The sequence below is a fragment of the Triticum dicoccoides genome, chromosome 2A (assembly GCF_002162155.2).
Source record: "Triticum dicoccoides isolate Atlit2015 ecotype Zavitan chromosome 2A, WEW_v2.0, whole genome shotgun sequence".
Taxonomy (NCBI): domain Eukaryota; kingdom Viridiplantae; phylum Streptophyta; class Magnoliopsida; order Poales; family Poaceae; genus Triticum; species Triticum dicoccoides.
The window spans coordinates 660,849,058-660,869,663 of NC_041382.1; the positions used below are offsets into that span (position 1 = coordinate 660,849,058).

The window sequence follows — 20,606 nt, forward strand, 5'->3', positions numbered from 1 at the left end:
GCATGTTGCCATGGTCGTGACCTCCACGAGATGGCTCAGTCCTGCGGGCGAGATGCGGGTGGATGTCTCCTCCGCCTGGCTGTTGGAGGTGCAACCGGTGCCGGATCTGGCCGGACCATTTTGGTGCTGGCCTGGGGCGCTTCGATCTGTCTCCGGGCAGGTGTTGCGGCGTTCCTATGGCCCGATGGCTGCCGTGTGCAGTTGTGCGCACAGTCCAACATGCTGCCAGCTCGCTGCGGTGAGCACCGCCGTGTGCGACTGGTGAGGCGAGGTGGATTGGATAGGCCAGATTCATCCGGATCTGGCCTGCCATGGACCTGATTTGGTCACGTGCGGCGGCGGGCTGCAGTGACCCTTGCTCTGTGGTGGGGCAGGGAGCAGCGATTCGCAGTCTACCGGTGCTCCTCGGAGGTGGTCTGCTCACTTGGGCGAAAACTACTACTCCTGCCGGAGCCGGCGACGGTGACGCTCACGGGTGCCGCTTACCTCCTTGGAGGCATCGCTGTCATGTTGACTTCCCCTTCGAGGCTCCTAGGGAAACCCATGTTCCTGGTTCGTCCGGAACGGCTGATGGCGGTGCTTTTCGCGTCGCATTCCTTCCTGAAGGCATCAACTTGATGGATTGTGTGGTGGCTGCTCACTGCGGGGTTGGGCGGTGGTGGTGGCGCAGCCGGCTTGCGCTGATGTGCTCGGAGAAGCGATCCGGGTGTAGACTCGGCTCCTTGATGCCCTTCGGCTTCGCCGGCGGTGCCGCTGTTGTGATGTAGACACGGTTGCGTGTGGCTCTTCGTCCAGGTGTGGACTCGGTCGCTCGTTGCCTTTCGGCTGCGCCAATAGCTCTTCGTCTACGGTGGTGGTGTTCTCGTGCGGCTCAGGTTGGTAATGGTTGCTCAAGACCCTCTCATGGTTACCGTTGTGTTGCGGCGAGCTTGGTGCTCTTGGTGTTGTCTCGACTCATTTTTGCTCAAGGATGGCGCAAGATACCTCTCAAATTGCTATTCATTCTGTTTTTCTGTGGTGGAGCCCCAGTCAAGGTTCGTGTCTAGGATGACACTCGTTGATTGTGGATGCTCCTCAGTTGTGCCATGGGGCCGGTATGCCCGCCGATGCGTTTGACTATTTGCACAATCCTGGTATTGTGATCTCTCGACGACACCCCACATCTACTTGTGTCTCTCATGGTGATGGTCCTATGTCTGCCAACTAGGCCGTGCCTTGTACGGTTTTCGGCCCGGTTTTCCTTATAAACAGGGTCAATTTGTTAAGGTTTTCGTTCCGGTTTTCCTTATAAACTAGATCACCACTCTGGCATTTTGGCCACTTTGAGTAATATATTCAGGTGGGGAAACTCTAGTAGATTGATTCAAGCGAGAAACAAGTACCTGCAATTTTCGTTGATCCAAATTATAATGATGTAGATTTGTAACAGTAATATGAACAACGTACATAAACAACAGCTAGATGCACAAATTATGCTATCCGCTTATGCTAATTGTATCTAAAATCCAAGATCTTAGGCAGTACGAATCCTGATTGCGCCACAAATGATCTCGTTCTCCTTCAAGCGCCTCACAGGTCACAGCTGACGTTACAAACAATGCATCAGTACAGTTTGTCAAATTTCATACAGTTGCAGCAAACGGAAGAAAGTGAGAAAAATGTACTCAAAGGGTTAACCGGTAGTTGGAAAGACAACATACGTGATTCACTAGAGAAATGGGGATTGGTGTCTGCTGAAGACCGGGTATTGATTCTGGTAGAGAGAAGAAAAACAAAGAATAACTAGTGTGGAATTAATCAGAAAAGCACCACTTTGACTTTGTGCTGGAAGATGCATGCCTCCTCCTAAGATATGCCATCTATAAAAAGGAGGGATGCTGCTGCCATTGCACGCCTCAACATACAGACCGCTCGGGAATGGCGCCGATGAAGGTGTTCGGGTCGGCCGCGTTCACGAACGTGGCCCGGGTGCTCGTGTGCCTGGAGGAGGTCGGTGCGGACTACGAGGTTGTCGACATCGACTTCCTGGCCAAGGAGCACAAGAAGCCCGAGCACCTCGCCGGAAACGTAAGCCGCGTGTTTTGATTTCGCACTGCTCGGGTAATAGGGTTCTTGGAAGCTTTTCGTCCGACCTTGTTGATTGAATCATCCGCGCCTGTGCATTCTTGCAGCCATTTGGTGAAATCCCAGCTTTTCAAGACGGAGACCTCGTGCTCTTTGGTAAACCTTATTATACTTGCCGTGTAACAACAATTCAGTCCCAATAAACTTTGCAGTGTCATGCTTACATCTGGCTAACGTGATCCCCTGTTTCTTCCTACAGAGTCCCGTGCCATCGCCAAGTACGTGCTCCGCAAACACAGGACGGATGAGGTCGACATGCTGAGGGAAAGCAACCCGGAGGAAGCGGCGACGGTGGACGTCTGGGCCGAGGTCGAGGCACCAGTACAGCAAAGCAGTCGCACCTATCGTCTACGAGTGCATCGTGTACCCCACGGCCTACGGCATACCGACGAACCAGAAGGTCGTGGACGAGAGCGTGGAGAAGCTGAAGAAGGTGCTTGAGGTCTACGAAGGCCGTCTGTCGAAGCAGGAGTACCTGGCGGGAAGCTTCATCAGCGTCGCGGACCTCAACCATTTTCCCTTCACGCTCCGCTTCATGGAGACTCCGTATGCGTCCGTGTTCGACTCATTCCCTTCCGTGAAAGCGTGGTGGGAAAAGCTCATGCTTAGGCCTTCCATGAAGAAGGTCAGCGCCGACATGCAGAGAAAGGTCTAATCGCATGGGGTGAGGGCCGGGCCATGTTTGGCACGACCACATGACGAGTATCCCCTGATTTCCTGTTCCAAACGTTGGTGGATGATGACCAATTGACCATGATTGGGTAATAAAGGTTACGTAACAGTAAGAGTTAAAAAACGGAAAGCCTCGTTTCAAAAAAAAAAAAAAAAACGGAAAGCCTACAGAGGGCACAAGCCTCCAGCGCGACGTACAAGTCTCCAGTTATTGATGCAGCGCTCGATCTATTTATCTTTCTTCCATTCTTCATAATGTTCGGTCCGGCAGCGAGGCCAATGGGTTCAGAGCGCGATCCCTAACTTTACGAGTTCCTAAGAGCATACACAGCCGGACTTTATGAATCCGGCCGTCAAACGCCCGCGGACAATGACCACAACATCGGTGTCGGGCACACGTCTCAAATTAGCTATTCTACATTTGAGTCTTTCATATTTCAATCCCTAAATCCATATAAAGCATGTAAAAGTAAACCTACGTACTATATACTACGTTCTACCCAAGCTAATCTTCGTCGCCGAAGATGTCCACAACATCAGTGTCGGGCACTAGCTGGACGGGTGCGTAGGAGGGCTCCGGCTAATCCTACTCCTGCTCGATCTCATCCATGTAGGCGAGCATTTCCGCCTCCTTCGCCTCCTGCCGGCGACGGCGTCTGGCCTCCGCAGCCGACTTCGAGCAAAGAGAATCGAGGATAGTCTGTTGCTTCGCCCGCAGATCCGCGTCGCCAGCATCCCTCACATCATCCTCCCCCTCATCCTTCTTCGGATCCAACTCCTTCTCCGGATCCACTGCATCCGGAGGTAGCCCCGCGGCGATCCGGGTTTCGTGCCTTGCCTGGATCTGCTAAAGGAACTCGTGTTGGCACTCCTGCATTAGAAATGGGTGGTTCCTCACCAGACGGCGTGGGGGCATGCCTACAAGGCGGATGGGGAGTGGAAAGTGGCGGCGGCGGCGGCCAGACGGACGAAAATATGGATGGTAAGATTTCGGTGCCGACGGTCGACTTAAATAGCCGGGCTAGGCACTACGTGACCTGCCGAAGCGGCACGACATGGCGACATCAGTCCGATGAAAAAGATGAGTTTCGGACCGCTGAATTTTCGGGCGTTTCTGCATGGGCCCCCTTCATCAGTCCAACGTGACGGGCGCACCCGGACGCCCCATATTCACCCCATATTCGGGCTGGATATCAGGGTGCCAGTCAGCCCCGACGTTAGAGGCCCTGATACGTTCATTTTGGTTAGATTTTCATGACCGGCGAGTGACCTGGCGGGCCTCCCCGTCGTTTGCTTTGGGGAGAACTGAACTCCTAACTCGTTAGAGCAACTCTAGCAGACCCAGCATCCCGCCCCGACCCGTAAAATAACCACCAAAATGTGGGTTGGGGCGGAAAAACCAGCCCGATCACCCGCATTCCGCCCCGGCCCGCAAAAAATTTCAAGAGGCGCGGCAAAATCTCAACCCCAGCCCGGGAAAACGCGGGTTTCTCCCTCGTGGCTGCGGTGCCCTGCATATAAGCGGAAGCGGTTGGTGGGGGGACATTTCATCCCGCGCTTTCCCTCACTAACCACCTCTTCTCTCCCCCCTCGCGCCGCCGCTGGCCGCCGCCCAAGATTCCGACGAAAGCAGCCGGCAGGAGCACGCCAGAAGGCGGCGCACGAGGCCTCCCCTCCCTTCCCCCCTGCGTCGGCCGGCCGCCGGATTTGTAGATTTGCGGCACTTCATCGCGGGCCGCCGGATTTGGCTTTTTTCGGCCGTCAGTTGCTGCCCCAAGCGATGGAGTGGTCGGGGAGCCTCTCCCGCAGCCCAGGCAAGGCCGCAACGCCGCATGCAGGTACCGGTTCGTCCGCCCGCCGCTGCCGAAAGTTTGCGGGCATGGATTCGTCCGGCCGTCCATCGGGCTCCGCGCTCGCGAAGTGTCTTTGTGGCTTGCCGATGCCGCTCATAGAGTGTGACGACTGCACGTGGAAAGTGCTGCGGCTCATTTCGGGAACGCGAAGCACCCCAGATGGGTGTTCTTCAAATGCGAAAACGACGGGGTACGTGCACTTGCGGTAGCTCATTTCATAGCTCATTCTTTAGTTCAATTGCGGTAGCTCACTTCAAGGTTACTCATTCTTTTGTGTAGGACGATGGATGCTCATTTTGGTTTTGGGAAGGCCAATACATTGATTTGTTGATAGAAAGAAACTTAATAGATGCTAGTGCACTCCTTAGTATAATCGAAAGCAATGATGCGGCTGCATGTGCAACTAGAGGGGAAGCAACGTCTACTTCTTTCGAACCAAAAATGAAGAAAGAAGAATGCAAAATCAAGAATCCGCAGATCAACAATGAATGCATGGAGAAGATATTAGTCCAACTTTTGTGAAAGCGGTTATGGAAGTTGGAAATCTTCTGAAATGCATACTTGTAGTTCTTGTTTTCTTTGGTTTTGCAATTCTAGCAAAGATTTGGTGATGTCTTTTGTATCTAATGTCGTTGCAAAAGTAAAGAAATCTAAATCAATTTAAGTTGCAAATCTAAATTTTGCGGGCTGGGAGAAGCTGCGCCAGATCAAATGCCGCAAAGCCGACCCGAAAAAAGGATACTCCGAAAATATCTTTTTTACGGCTCCATTATATAGGGTCTGCAACTGTGGCCGTTCGCGACGGTCTGCAAAGACGTTTTTGCGCGAACTGCAAACACGTTTTGCGGGATCGCGATGCACGTCTTGCATTTAAATCATTTTGCGCGACTGCCTCTCCCGTCCCAAATCCGGTTTCGCGTGAGCTGGCTGGGGCCGAACCGCGACGGCGACCGCCCCACCCCCACCCGATGAACGCAGCGAAACGTAGCGGCGCCGCCGTCCAAGCGGTGATCATGATCCATCATCGGCACGCGCCGGCGCGATGCGACCCCCGCCAGTACGACACGAACCACGTCGTGCCGGCTTCCTCCCCGGCCGCCTCGTCCTCGTCAGCCCGTCCCGTCCATCACCATTCCATCAGCGCGCGCGCGCGTGCGGACACCTTGGGCTTTGCGGTTCCGTCGTAGAGGGTAGAGCTGCAGGGTGCAGAGTGATCTTGTCCGACGAGATGAGGCCGTCGAGTCTCGGTTTTTTTCATCGTCTTGGCTGGATTCTCCATGATTGCTTGGCGTGGAGAAGGACCCAAACCCAGTGTCAAGGGGTGTGTGTGTGTTCATGTTAGTACCTTGCTCCAGCTTTGCAGTAACGAGTTTTCAGCATTGCAAAGTTTGCAGGTCGGTGAACTGGTCAGTGGAGAATCCAAAGAGAAGAGCCAAGAACCCTGCACCCGGAGGAAAACAAAGTCCATCATGATGATAGCTGTATGAAGTTTGATCAGATATATTCAGAAGGCACCGTTTAATGCGCACTGCAAACCCTCAACACACTGAGCATTCTTTTTCGCACACACACACGTCTGATCACAGAAGCAACGGCGAGGCAATGACATTTTGGTTGCCGATCAGCTCTGAAGGACAAACACACCCAACCGTTATGATTGCCCAGCCACTAGCGAGTGCCAACAGACGGGCGAAACAGAATCCCTTTGCGAAGGCCACTCATTTTCGTCCCTCGAACCCCATGATTTCTCCGGTTCTTGGAGTCTAGCTCCTTTGCCACCTTTTCAGTGCCCTTCAATGTCAAAGCCCAGGAGGCCATGATGCCGCCGGACCCGAGCCCAGAGCTTTACAGCCTATAATGGCCAGTTCACAAAGCGATGGCAATGGCATGCACGATACGGAATGATCGAGAGGCGGCAGCAGAAGCCTGTGCGGAGCTTCTTTCTCCACCACTGCGAACGCAAGCGTACCACACACTGGCTGGCCTGGTCCATCATGGTGATGGTTTGTACTGGGCTGAACGTTGCCAGTTTCATAATCTTGGGAAAGTTGAAATGGCTCTCGTCTTTCACCAAATATCGCTGTCACCCTCTGAATTTCCACGTCGACTAGTCTGGTAGTACTGCTCACTGGCCAGCAGCACTCATCCATAAACTTTTTTTCTACGCTATGTTTTAAAAAAAAAGGAGGATAACCCCTCGGCCTTTGCATCTGGACGATGCATACTGTCACTTTATTAATTATTCTCACAAGATCTTACAAAATCATACAACAGTAAGACTAAAGTCACCGTTTAAGCAACAACTGTCGCTACACCTATCCAATTGATGAGGGGCGCAGATAGTCTGGGTCTAATATCGCACAGACATCGCAGCCAAATCTAAACATCTAAGACCTGAGGTCCCAACCAGAACGTCTGCCGGGTATAGGGCACCTATCAGTTCGACACACTTCTCAACCAAGACGCCTGCCAGGTATGAGGTCACCGCAGGCACCTGCCACCAATCCATCTTTAGAGTTGTACTGTTGCATGTACCGTGCCAAGTCTATCTGCCATCGACGTCACCACGACGCCGGACAGCGTCGTCCTCCCGCGTGAGTCCATCCTCCCACAGCGAACTCCGAATCTGCGCTGCGCCACGTCATCAAGATCCGTCGCCATCAGTGTGTAAGATGAATCACCGCTCCACCAAAGAATCCGTCCTCTAGACCCTCGATCGCGTGTGTACCTCCAAAAATGACGCCCCTAAGGGAGAAACGACACCAGAGCGTCGCCGTCATCCGATCATCAGATCTAGAGTTTCCCCCGGAGGTAGCAGAGAGTGACCTTGAACTTCTCCATGGCGATGCCTTCAAGAAGGGAACGACGCGGATAGCGCTGCCACCGCCGGTCTTAGCAGACGCCGAAGGCAAGTTTTCATCCAAATCAGTTCGAAGGGATCCAACTCTCGTGCACGGGCCGCAGTCACCACCAGCACCACCAGGCAGAACCCTGGAGCACCGGCAGATTAGCGAGCCATCAGCACCACCGCATCCAGATCGCTTGCCACACCGGGCCGCCGTCATCCCCCGCACCGTCCGGGTTAGAGACGGAGCCGCCGTCCGCGCACAGGGACCACCGCCGCCTGCACACGCCGGAGCGCCGCCGAGAGCCCAGCGCCAGCCACCGCTTGCCGAGGGCCGCCGCCGCGCACCCGAGCGGACTCCCACGTAGACCAGAGAAAACCGCGAGCGTGAGTCCTGCCGTCGCTCCCAAGCCCGCGTCAGCGCGCCCCGCCAAAAACCGCCGTGATCCGCCTGCGCCAGATCCAGTGAGTCGTGGGAGAAAAGATCCCGGTGCCGCCGACGCCGACCAGGCTTTGCCCGGTGGCGCGCCCCGATGGCGACGAGGAGGAGAGGTCGGGAAAGGGACGAGAATGTGACGGCGCTAGGGTTCCCCCGGTCGCTGCGCAGGGGCGTCACGGGAGGAGTCCAGGCGCTAGGGTTACAAAATGAACAAGTGAAGTTCCTTCTTTCTACGCTATGTACCACAGGTCAGTTTGATCTAATCTTTTGACCAGAAGAAGACAGGTGGTCCGTATTGCCATGCTACTGGAGTAGAGTACTCCCTTTTCGTAATTCCATGTACGATCAACGAACCCGGCACACACGGTGCTTGCTCGGTCTTTATACTACTCCCTCCGCCTTAAAATAAGTGACTCGACTTTGTACTAACTTTGTACTAAAGTTAGTATAAAGTCGAGTCATTTATTTTGAGACGGAGGTAGTACATCTTTTGACTCTTCCTTTCTTTAATCATGGTACTGTTATTAGTATCTGGTTCTTTGGCTCTGCTCTAATGAGGTTTTTCAGGGCAAGTGAGCTGGTGTTAAGTGAAGCCTGGTGAAATCGTGTTCGTCTTCGTCATTCCTGCACCTGCTGCCCCTTCGCCATGTTCAGTTTTGCACTAGCACTGTATACGGCAGCAGGAGTGATCATGACATTTTTCGGCTGGAGACCGGCTTGCACGAAGCAGGTGGGTTCTGTACTAGGACTAGGGGTGATCATGGCATTTTCTTGCCGGACACCGGCTTGCACCAAGCAGGCTCACTGCCTCTGTGCTGCATGCGGCTGCCTATGGAGGACGCGCCAGCAAGCAAGGAGGTGATGTAGCCTCCTACAAGCACACCACCTACATATATTCTCTGGACGATGCTCGATCCCTAGCGAGAAATGCAGTGGCGATTTTTGGGAAAAGAGAATCTCCTTTGCTTTGTTCAGGGTATTCTCGTAGCAGCTGCAGCCTGCAGGAGCCGTCATGGTCACTACGTAGAAGTAGAAACAACATCATGGCATGGCATCAGCACGCTTTTGCACCCCCTTTTTTGACCTGCAAGGGAATACTGCGCATCTCCCCTCCCTCCCTACTCCGGAGAGCTACATGTGACACGATCGAACAGTTTCAGGCAAAGGAAAGGGTGCAGAGGCCAAGCAAGAATCTCCCTCGCTCGCCTTTCCCCCCTCTTCTTTGCTGGCCCAAGGCCGAAAGCAACAGTGCGACCGTGATACTCTGAAAGCGGGGAGCTAGATAGCTTTGCAACTTGGTAACCTGTTAACTCTAAAACGTCATTGAACTCCTAATCCTAACCTAACCACCTGCCATTGGCTAATCATCCTAGCACCATGAACCAAACGAGTGACAGACAGATCGATCGATGGATGTACAAAATTTCACGCAGTCGTCTACGATCAGCAGATGGACAGGGAGAGCTCCAAGTTCACGCCCTGGGCATCGAAGCAGCCGGAGTGCCCGGAGCAGTGGCTGGAGCTCCTCCTCCTCCTCGGCGGCGACGAGGAGGAGGAGATGATGCAGCTGCCTTCGCTCGGCGACGACGATGAGACAGCGCGGAGGCATCTCGGGTCCGGGCCAAGGGACAGCGACAGGGAGCACTGCTCCGCCCCGTTGCTGTCCTTCTCCTTGGGCTTCTCCTTGGGGTCTTGCTTCTTCACTGCAAGACCAGGGTAGTAGTGTGCTTCTGGCTTGATTATCTGCTGAAAACAAATGCAAGGTTGCAGTCAAGCGGTAAATTCCTGCATCCATTGATGGCAGCTACGGCTTAGAGATAAGTAGTCCTGCTGTGTGTAACTCTCAAATTTATTTCCTTGGCGTGATGCAACCATGCCATTCAGATTTGACACTGTTGGACGATATCTAATTTCCTAGCTTCAGTAAAACCACATGTATCTGAGCTAGTACACTATTTATGTGTGGCCTTATGTGTTTCAGAGAAGCTAAGTGACGTGCAGTTTTCTGAAATTTCCAGTCAGAGCAAACCACCAGAAAAGCTATAACGTTGTACGTAATTCTACCCGCACTATAATCTTCATGAATGCCGACGGGTACAGCTGTGCTAGGATTCAGGAGTGAACAATGCAAATCAAATGCCATTACTGCAAGTGCAACGCGGGCTACATTGTCTCTACTGCAAGTGCAAAGGTGGCCTACATTGTCCTTGTACAAATACGGTGTTCACAAGCCTAGCTATCTGGGGTGTGCATATGCAGGCAGATACACGCACCGGCAACTATACAACGTCTACAGTGATATACAACAGTCCTGATAGGACGATAAAGATTGTGCATCGGTCAATCAGGACATTCCAGCTCCCTCATAGCACAACTACCACAAGATGCAGCAGCATAGTGGATTGGATGGTAGTATGGCCATGACATTGCACCATGCGACCCAGTTAAAATATTCTAAACTCTGCTGACCAATGCTAGGGACATTTGGCAGATGCAAAATGGCTACGTAGGAGCTCAGCTAGATCAGATACTCAACAAAACAATTTGTGTGTGAGCAAGTAATAGTAAGGGAGATGAAAGCAAATAATTCATGACAAAAGAAGATATTTCTTCTTCAGATCAACTTTCCCAATGTTTACCGTGGCTACTTTTGCAGCGGATGCGTACCTTAAAGTCGCCGGATCCTTGCTCCAAGCATCCCACGGTCCGGAGGCTGGAAACAGCAGCAGCAGCATCCCTCTGACAGCTGAGGCCCTCCATTATTCTCCTCTCCATGGCCATGGCTTGCATGGAGTAGTAATCATCAATGCAGTACCGGTTGACAGCGCCGCTGGTCTTCGTCCCACTGATTCCTTGGCTTTGGCCTCCTTGCATGCCTTTGTCCGCGGCCTCTGTCCCCGTCGTCCTGGCCCTGCGTTTTCAAAGACCCCAAGGAAAAGGCGCTCTCTTGTCAAGATTAGGCTACCAAAAGGCTTTGTCTTTTTAACTTGAACGCATCCCAGTTTCAAAGTTTGAAAAAGTTGCAGCTAGCACAAACCTTTTCAGAGGTGGGCACATGAAGGTCGCATTGGGGCCTCCTCCTCCTTGCTGCTCATCAGCGGCGCATGAGTGCCTCCTTTGCAGCAGCTGTGGCTCCGTCTCTGAAAGAAAGAAAGAAAGGGGTTTGGCTTTCCATTAGCAACATCTAAAGTGTGCACAGGGAAACAAATCTCATGCGGATTAACTTTTTTCTGTTTCTGGCTTTTGGAGCAGAGCATTTGCACTGCATGCATGATGAAGCGATGAGTGGTTAGTTGCCGAGTGTGATAAGCATGCATGCCACTATGAGTACCGAATGAGTTGCCTCACGCAGACCTTGAGGCGATCTGATCTGATGTTTAATTAAGAAAATGAACACTACTAATAGAACTATTTGTGTGGTGTAATATTCTACAGGACTAGTACTGTTTTGGAGGTGAACTTTGCTTCTAAAGATTGTAAAGAAGCAGTGGAACTAAGCTAAAAAAGCGTCGACAGACTAATTTCTAACATGAATATACAGGGACAAGAGATAAAACCTAGGACTTCCATGGCTGATTAAGTAAAGAAAGATTTGTGACAAAAAAATGTAAAGAAAGATGCATGAAAATGAAAATGGCAGAGCTTTATCTCTCACCTTTCTTCGCCTTACGAGTGCTCGGGCCTCTGTACATCTGTTCAGTACAAGAAACAAACGGGGAGAAGTCAGACTCGTACTGTATTATTTTGCAGGCTCCTCCGAAGGAAGAATAAGATTAACACAAGACAATTGCAAGAGTGATCGATGGGTGCAGGTTGACTGAAGAAAATAACCTGGAGATGGCTCTTGACGTGAGATATGGTAAGCTCCTTCACACCCATGACCTGAAGAACCAGCTTAGGGGTAGCATCTGAAATTAACAAGGCCCAGGTCACAATTAGTCGGGATTCTAAAGAGATTAAAAGGAGACAAACAAGCAATCAGGCAGCTACAAGGAACCTGGCTAGTGCAAAACTAGTAACAGCACACATGGCGAGAAACTAGATTCATCATTCATGTGCAAACACAGCAGACAACCGGCGCAAAACGAGAAGAAAAAGTGGGTACGGGGAAGCACAAACGAAAGAACGAGGAAAATGAAGGCAAATCTTTTGGGAAGGAATATGTGTGAGGAAGAAGAAGAAGGAGAAGAAGAGGGGAAGGAACTCACTGTGCTCTCCGCCGAGGCACTCTATGGCCTGCAGGAAGCTACGGTGGAGCTCGGCCGTCCATTGCATCCTGGGAGCCCGGGATCTGACGTACCGCCTCACGGCTTCCTGCTTCTTGCCGCTGCTCCCCATCTCTGGTCTGGCGGTGGCAAGGAGCGGCTGCTTCCTTTAGATCACCGTCCCTCCTCCTTTCTCCACTGTCGCCTCCCTCTCGAAGCTGCCCTTGTTCTTCTACCTTGGAATGGCAAAAGACAAGAAGGCTGGAGTAGGACTTTATAGTGGTACGTGGTGGGAGCTTGGTTGGCCTTGGCGCCGCTCTACCCCTTGGTTTCTTGCCTGTGCTGTGCTCCTCCGTGGCCGCTCCCTTGCCTTGCATGGCTAGAGGTAGAGCCTAGCTAGATGGCCTGTCTGCGTACTGCAGGGGCTGTGTAATTATGGTTGCGTCTGTCTAGGATTAGCCGAGCACTGGTCGTACCTATCATTACTATCATTAGCATGATTTATTGAGTCCAGACATTGTACTGCCACTGTATACCAGAGACAGAGAGAGGGAGAGCGCCCTGCCATGCTTTGCAAAGTTTCTTTACGAGGGATAAGACAACTGCTGCTCCATTATAGAGTACCACCACCTCCCTGCCCAATGTGGATCTACTGCTATATCGCCCAGTCAACATCTATCTCTCTCTCTCTCTGTATCTCTTTCTTTCTCCGCTCTCCGAACACCTTGTTTTTTACTTTATTTTGCATTCTACTAATAACGAGAGCTCCTAGATGTGTCACTCACACATGCACGTTATTCGTGCTAAGACAACAATCTAGGAGTATATTCTTACACAAACTTAGCTAAAACCGCAGTTGTTTCTTCTCAGAGCGAGGCCAGCAGTTTAAAGGAACACCAAGTTCGTTCACACACACGCACCAAAAAAAAGAAGCAGCAGCAACAGTTCACTGAAGTGCTGCTGCAAGTGTGCATGCGAGCGAGCACCAAACGGAAGGGGACAAACCGGATGCACCGGTCCAGGCCCAGATCCCCGTCCATGCCATACCCCGTCCGTTTTACCACCTGAACCCTACGACACCTCCCTCCCACGGGCCAAGCCGAGGGCAGTGACCACGCCTCGCCACAATGAATGAGACGCGGCCGAGGCCACGGCTCCGGCCAAAGCCTTTGACTCCGCCACCGGGGGGACAGCGACGTGCGTTCGTCATGTGTGGCGCGCTGGTCGGTCAGAGAGACAGCGGGTGGGCGCAACAGTGCCAGCGTACGTACGTACGTATATGTATATGTACGACGTGCTACGAGTGGGGGCCGGGGGAAACGGATGCCCACAGTGGCAGTATCTCTCGGCGCAGGATTCTCTTCCCTTGGCAAATCATGTCACGCATCGCTCATCAGGCCTTGTTGGTTCCCGCACCGGTTTACTCGTTTCGCCGGCGCCCGCCCCGGCCTTTTTTCCCTTGTTTGGCCACGCACGCATAGGCTACAGAGGTAGCTAGCTAGCCCTGCACCCGGACGACGGATGCAACGGGCTGAAGGCTGATGTGGGGGTGGGCGGGATGGGCATGCAGGTTTGGTGCTCTGTGCGCGGCGCCATCGCCGTACGCATAGGCTACGTTTCGTGTCATGCTCGTCCTGTGCAGATGAGCACTCTTGCGAGGGTCATCCGTGTCAGTGTGCCCATGCATGGTTTAGGTTCAGCCCGGTCGATGCGTGGTGTGGCTAGCCATGCAATGCAATGCACGTCTGGGTCTGGCTCGGTTTATTAATGCGTGTGAGCAGTGATGAGCTCACGTAACGTAGCGCAGTGCCTGTGCTTCGCTGTGCCGTGCTGTGCTGTGCTCGCCGGCTCCATGCAGCTAAACGAAAACCTAGCTAAGCTAGCTCGGAGTTGTATCTTCGGGGGCCGTGTGAACTAGCAGCAGCTACTCGAATCAAATCGCATGCTAGGCTGCACGCAGCCATCCAAGATGTCATGCTCGCGTCAAATCAATCGACGCTGCCAGTTACTAGCTAGCTAGCAAGCTCGCCGTTGAAGAAAGGCAGAATGGAGCGGCAATGAAATCACTTCCTCCCGGTAAAAAAACATGGCGCTAGCACGGCATCCGGCGGCCGTGGCCTCACGCGGACGGTGGGCAGGAATGAGCCCATGCTCGCGTCCCCGTTACGTCCAGCTCCAGCAGGACAACCAAAACCAATTTTTTTCGCGGTTTTGGAGCCTTCGTCGCGCATCGCGTCAGGGGGAGAACAAGGAATTCCCGCCGTGCAAACGGTCTCGTTGCATCGCAACAAAAGTAATTATTTCGACTGTCCTTTGTGCATCGTCTTGAGAGTGTGAAGAATGTTTTTTATTTTTATGTATAGTCCCCCCTTTTTCCTTTCCTGCTGGTGCCTACCAGTGAAAATGGGGCAAGCGGACAAAGAACAGTGTCACTTTCAAAAATTCCGCTTTCTATGTTCTCGAGAGCAAGTCAAAAGGAGCAAAGATCTGAAGGGACGGCAAGATTCACAGGCTCTGAGCAGCAAAGATTTTGCTACCGCTGCAAAATTCCTCCGAGCGCGTTGATCATCACGGGCCGGCCGGGGTGTGACGGACAGAAGGCCAGGCATGCCTAACTTTGAATAAGGCAGGCAGAGAGAACCTCTTGGAGGAGCGCAGCTGTGTGAGCTCAAAGAGGCAAGCAGCTGGGGCAACTGACCGAGGCCTAGGAGACTACTCTCCATCTTCCCCGTGGTTTGCCTACTAGCAGAAGCAAGGTTGACATTAAAGTTGTGTGGCAAAGTTGGCTGCCACACTGCCGCGCAGCTCCTCTCGTGGATATACGTGGGAAAAGAGAACAGTGGAGCAAGCAATGCTTGGATAGTGAAATCAAGATTCCTTTTGCTTCATGAGAGGAGCTGCGACTCTCCCTACCGAGTAGTAAGGCCAACTCCACCGCACGACCCTAAATCTATACCCATTTTGTCTAGATTTTGTTCGTACGGGGTAGAAATAGGGAGAATAAACGCCGGACAGAGGCCGCACAAACTGCGCTACTACCCTATTTTCACCCCATACGTCGTGGTCGTGGGTGCACGTGATGGGCCAGGTACAGAAAAGGAGAGAGTGACATGTGGGGTCGAGGCGGACACAGACGAACGACGAGGACGCGAAGACGTCCGCTTTGGCCCCAAACCGAGAGCAACTTTGGTCTGGAAATGGGGCAAAAGCGGACACGGGCCGGACAAAACGTCTGTATGCTCCCATTTGCTGGGTCGTTTGATTTGTCCGTTTTACCCCAAACGGACACAAACGGACGATTTGGGGTAGAAATGGGTCACGCGGTGGAGTTGGCCTAGGCCAACTCCACCGCGCCACCCCATCCTGTCCGGCCCTGTCCGTCTTGGTAAAAAGGACAAACGAGGCAGCTCAGCGTGTGATGACCCGAACACATCTTGTCCGTTTTGTGTTCGGGCCGACCCATTTCGAGCGTAAACTTGCGCCGGGTTTGGGTCGCGGCGCACACCAAACGAACGCGCGCCTCGTCAGCGTCGGGGCCGCGTGGCAGGCGGCCACCGACCTCCCACCCGCCCACATCAATGCGCACGAGCGGGCGGCCCCACCTGTCATCCGCACATCGAAAGGTCGCCGTCCTTCTTTAAGTAGGAACCGTGGACCGGTCGTCATCCACACTACCCCACGCCATCCCGCGGCCTTCTCGAAACCCGACAGCGCCAAACTCTAGCCCTCCCTTGTCCTCGAGCTCGCCGGCCGGCCACCTCGAAGCCATGGGCTTCTGTAACCGCAAGGGGAAGGACGACCGTGAGGCCGGCTCCTCCTTGGGGCGCCACCGCAGCTCCGTGAAGAAGGAGGAGCCCGCGTCACCGCTGCGCTCCTCCCGTTGAGCCCCCGCGCCGGCCCCCTTCGCCATCAACCCTAGGCCCACCAGCGAGGGCGACTGGAAGTACCTCGCGGCGAACGTGTGCCGGCGGTACAGGGATACGAGGACGCCGGTGTTGGGGATCGTAGCAGAAATTTAAAATTTTCTACGCATCACCAAGATCAATCTATGGAGAATCTAGCAACGAGAGGAAGGAGAGTGCATCTACATACCCTTGTAGATCGCTAAGCGGAAGCGTTGCAAGAACGCGGATGAAGGAGTCGTACTCGTAGCGATTCAGATCGCGGTTGATTCCGATCTAAGCGCCGAACCATGACGCCTCCGCGTTCAACACACGTGCAGCCCGGTGACGTCTCCTACGCCTTGATCCAGCAAGGGGAGAAGGAGAGGTTGGGGAAGACTCCGTCCAGCAGCAACACGATGGCGTGGTGGTGAAGGAGGAGCATGGCAATCCCGCAGGGCTTCGCCAAGCACCGCGGGAGAGGAGGAGGACTTGGGAGAGGGGGAGGGTTGCGCCAAGACTTTGGTGTGTTGGGCTGCCCCTTTGCCTCCACTATATATAGGGGGAGAGGGAGGGCTGCGCCCTCCACCTAGGGTTTCCACCCTAGGGGTGGCGGCAGCCCCAATCCCCATCTGGGGTGGCGGCCAAGTGGGGGAAGAGGGAGGCGCACCACGCATGGGCCTTAGGGCCCATCTGCCCTTAGGGTTTGCCCCTTCTTCTCTCTAGGCGCACGGGCCTTGGTGAGGAGGCGCCCCAGCCCACCTAGGGGCTGGTCCCTTCTCACACTTGGCCCATGTATGCCTCCGGGGCCCGTGGCCCCTCCCGGTGGACCCCGAACCCCTCCGGTGGTCCCGGTACACTACCGGTGATGCCCAGAACAGTTTCGGTGGCCAAAACCATACTTCCTATATATCAATCTTTACCTCCGGACCATTCCGGAACTCCTCGTGACATCCGGGATCTCATCCGGGACTCTGAACAACATTCGGTAACCATGTATACATATTCCCTATAACCCTAGCGTCATCGAACCTTAAGTGTGTAGACCCTACGGGCTCGGGAGTCATGCAGACATGGCCGAGACAACTCTCCGGTCAATAACCAACAGCAGGATCTGGATACCCATGTTGGCTCCCACATGCTCCACGATGATCTCATCGGATGAACCACGATGTCAAGGATTCAATCAATCCCGTATACAATTCCCTTTGTCTAGCGGTACGATACTTGCCCGAGATTCGATCGTTGGTATCCCCATACCTTGTTCAATCTCATTACCGGCAAGTCTCTTTACTCGTTCCGTAACACATCATCCCATGATCAACTCCTTGGTCACATTGTGAACATTATGATGATGTCCTACTGAGTGGGCCCAGAGATACCTCTCCGTTTACACGGAGTGACAAATCCCAGTCTCGATTCGTGCCAACCCAACAGACACTTTCGGAGATACCTGTAGTGTACCTTTATAGCCACCCAGTTACGTTGTGACGTTTGGCACACCCAAAGCACTCCTACGGTATCCGGGAGTTGCACAATCTCATGGTCTAAGGAAATGCTACTTGACATTAGAAAAGCTTTAGCAAACGAACTACACGATCTTGTGCTAGGCTTAGGATTGGGTCTTGTCCATCACATCATTCTCCTAATGATGTGATCCCGTTATCAACAACATCCAATGTCCATGGTCAGGAAACCGTAACCATCTATTGATCAACGAGCTAGTCAACTAGAGGCTTACTAGGGACATGGTGTTGTCTATGTATCCACACATGTATCTGAGTTTCCTATCAATACAATTCTAGCATGGATAATAAACGATTATCATGAACAATGAAATATAATAATAATAACTTAATTTATTATTGCCTCTAGGGCATATTTCCAACAGTCTCCCACTTGCACTAGAGTCAATAATCTAGTTCACATCGCCATGTGATTAACACTCACAGGTCACATCACCAGGTGACCAACATCCAAAGAGTTTACTAGAGTCACTAATCTAGTTCACATCACTATGTGATTAATACTCAATGAGTTCTGGGTTTGATCATGTTATGCTTGTGACAGAGGTTGTAGTCAACGGGTCTTGCCATATTCAGATCCCTATGTATTTCGCAAAACTTTATGTCATATCGTAGATGCTGCTACCACGTTCCACTTGGAGCTATTCCAAATTGTTGCTCCATTATACGTATCCGGTATCTCTAATCAGAGCTATCCGGATAGGTGTTAAGCTTGCATCGACATAACTCTTTACGTCGAACTCTTTATCACCTCCATAACCGAGAAACATTTCCTTATTCCTCTAAGGATAATTTCGACCGCTATCTGGTGATCTACTCCTAGATCACCTTTGTACCCTCTTGCTAGACATGTGACAAGGCACACATCAGATGCGGTACTCAGCATGGCATACCGTATAGAGCCTATGACAAAAGCATAGGGGATGACCTTCATCCTTCCTCTTTCTTCTGCCGTGGTCAAAATTTGAGTCTTACTCAACTTCACACCTTACAACTCAGGTAAGAACCCCTTCTTTGACTGATCTATTTTGAACTCCTTCAAAAACATGTCAAGGTGTGCGTTCTTTGAAAGCACCATCAGGCGTCTTGATCTATCTCTATAGATCTTGATGCCCAATATGTAAGCAGCTTTATCCAGGTCTTCCTTTGAAAATTACTCTTCAAACAACCGTTTATGCTTTCCAGAAATTCTACATTATTTCGGATCAACAATATGTCATCCACATATACTTATCAGAAATGTTGTAGTGCTCCCACTCACTTTCTTGTAAATACAAGTTTCTAACAAACAATGTATAAACCTAAAAGCTTTGATCACTCCATCAAAACATATATTCCGATTCCGAGATGCTTGCTCTAGTCCATAGAAGGATTGCTGGAGCCAGCATACTTTTTAGCATCCTTAGGATTGACAAAACCTTTTATTGTATCACATACAACTTTTCTTATGAAAACCGGTAAGAAAACTTGTTCTGACATCCATCTGTAAGATTTCATAATCGAAAAATACAGCTAATGCTAACATGATTCCGACGGACTTAAGCATCGCTACGGGTGAGAAATTCTCATCGTAGTCAACTCCTTGAACTTGTGAAAAGACTCTTCCCACAAGTCGATCTTCATAGACGGTAACATTACCGCCCATGTCCGTCTTCTTCTTAAAGATCTATTTATCTCAATGGCTTGCCGATCATCGGGCAAGTCCACCAAAGTCCATACTTTGTTCTGATACATGGATCCTATCTCGGATTTCATGGCTTCTAACCATTTGTCGGAATACGAGCCCACCATCGCTTCTCCATAGCTCGTAGGTTCATTGTTGTCCAACAACACGATATCTGAGACAGGATTACCGCACCACTCAGGAGTAGTACATATCCTTGTCGACCTACGAGGTTCGATAGCAACTTGATCCGAAGCTTCATGATCACTATCATTAACTTCCTATTCAACAGACGCAGGTGCCACAGAAAACATCCTTCTGTGTTGCATCACTCTCTGGTTGAAATAAAGGTTCAACAACCTCATCAAGTTCTATCTTCCTTCCACTCAATTCTTTCGAGAGAAACTCCTTCTCGAGAAAGGACCCGTTCTTAGAGACAAACAATTTGCCCTCGGATCTGAGATAGAAGGTATACCCACCTGTCACCTTTGGGTATCCTATGAAGATGTGTTTGTCCGCTTTGGGTTCAAGCTTCTCCGGCTGAAGCCTTAAGCATCGCAGCCCCAAACATTAAGAAACGACAACTTTGGTTTCTTGCCAAACCAATGTTCATATGACGTCGTCTCAACGGACTTATATGGTGTCCTATCTAAAGTGAATGCAGCTGTCTCTAATGCATAACCTCAAAATAATAGCGGCAGATCGGTAAGAGACATCACAGATCGCACCATATCTCATAGTGTTCGATTACGATGTCCGGACACACCATTACCTTGTGGTGTTCCAGGTGGCTTCAACTGTGAAACAATTCCACAATGTCTTAAGTGATTGCCAAACTCATAACTCAGAAAATCCCGTTTTGATCAGATCGTAGGAACATGATCTTATTGTTATGATGATTTTTAACTTCACTCTGAAATCGCTTGAACTTTTCAAACGTTTCACACTTGTGCTTCATTAAGTAGATATACCTATATCTACCCAAATCGTCAGTGAAGATGAGAAAATAGCGATATCCACCGCACGCTTCAATTCTCATTGGATCACACGCATCAGCATGCATGATTTCCAACAAGTCACTTGCCCGTTTCATTGTACCTGAAAACGGGGTCTTAGTCATCCTGCCCATGAGGCATGGCTCGTATGTGTCAAGTGATTCAAAATCAAGTGACTCCAAACATCCATCGACATGGAGTTTCTTCATGCATCTTACGCCAATATGACCTAAGCGGCAGTGCCACGAGAAAGTGGTACTATCATTATTAACTCTACATCTTTTGGCGTGAACATGTGTATTACTACGACCGAGATTCAATGAACCATTCACATAGGGTGCATGACCATGAAAGGTATTATTCATGTAAACAGAATAACTATTATTCTCTAACTTAAATGAAT

General features: G+C 51.5%; 1 protein-coding gene and 1 pseudogene across 2 annotated transcripts; one reads left to right on the forward strand and one right to left on the reverse strand.

The window, feature by feature from the left end:
• The first annotated feature begins 1,917 nt into the window (after window positions 1-1,917).
• Window positions 1,918-2,878, forward strand: LOC119359786 (annotated as a pseudogene).
• Window positions 2,879-9,193: 6,315 nt separating this feature from the next.
• On the reverse strand, window positions 9,194-12,411 carry LOC119359787 (putative Myb family transcription factor At1g14600). 2 transcript variants are annotated; one of them, XM_037625877.1, is made up of 6 exons: window positions 12,142-12,411; window positions 11,765-11,841; window positions 11,589-11,625; window positions 10,971-11,073; window positions 10,601-10,844; window positions 9,194-9,676 (listed from the first exon to the last, which is right to left on the reverse strand). In XM_037625877.1, the coding sequence occupies exons 1-6, from the start codon at window positions 12,269-12,271 to the stop codon at window positions 9,377-9,379; spliced, it is 891 nt and encodes a 296-aa protein (XP_037481774.1). In that variant the 5' UTR covers window positions 12,272-12,411; the 3' UTR covers window positions 9,194-9,376. The 2 variants fall into 2 exon arrangements, with proteins under 2 accessions (XP_037481774.1, XP_037481772.1); XM_037625875.1 differs by having other exon boundaries at window positions 9,194-9,679.
• Between the last annotated feature and the right edge of the window lie 8,195 nt (window positions 12,412-20,606).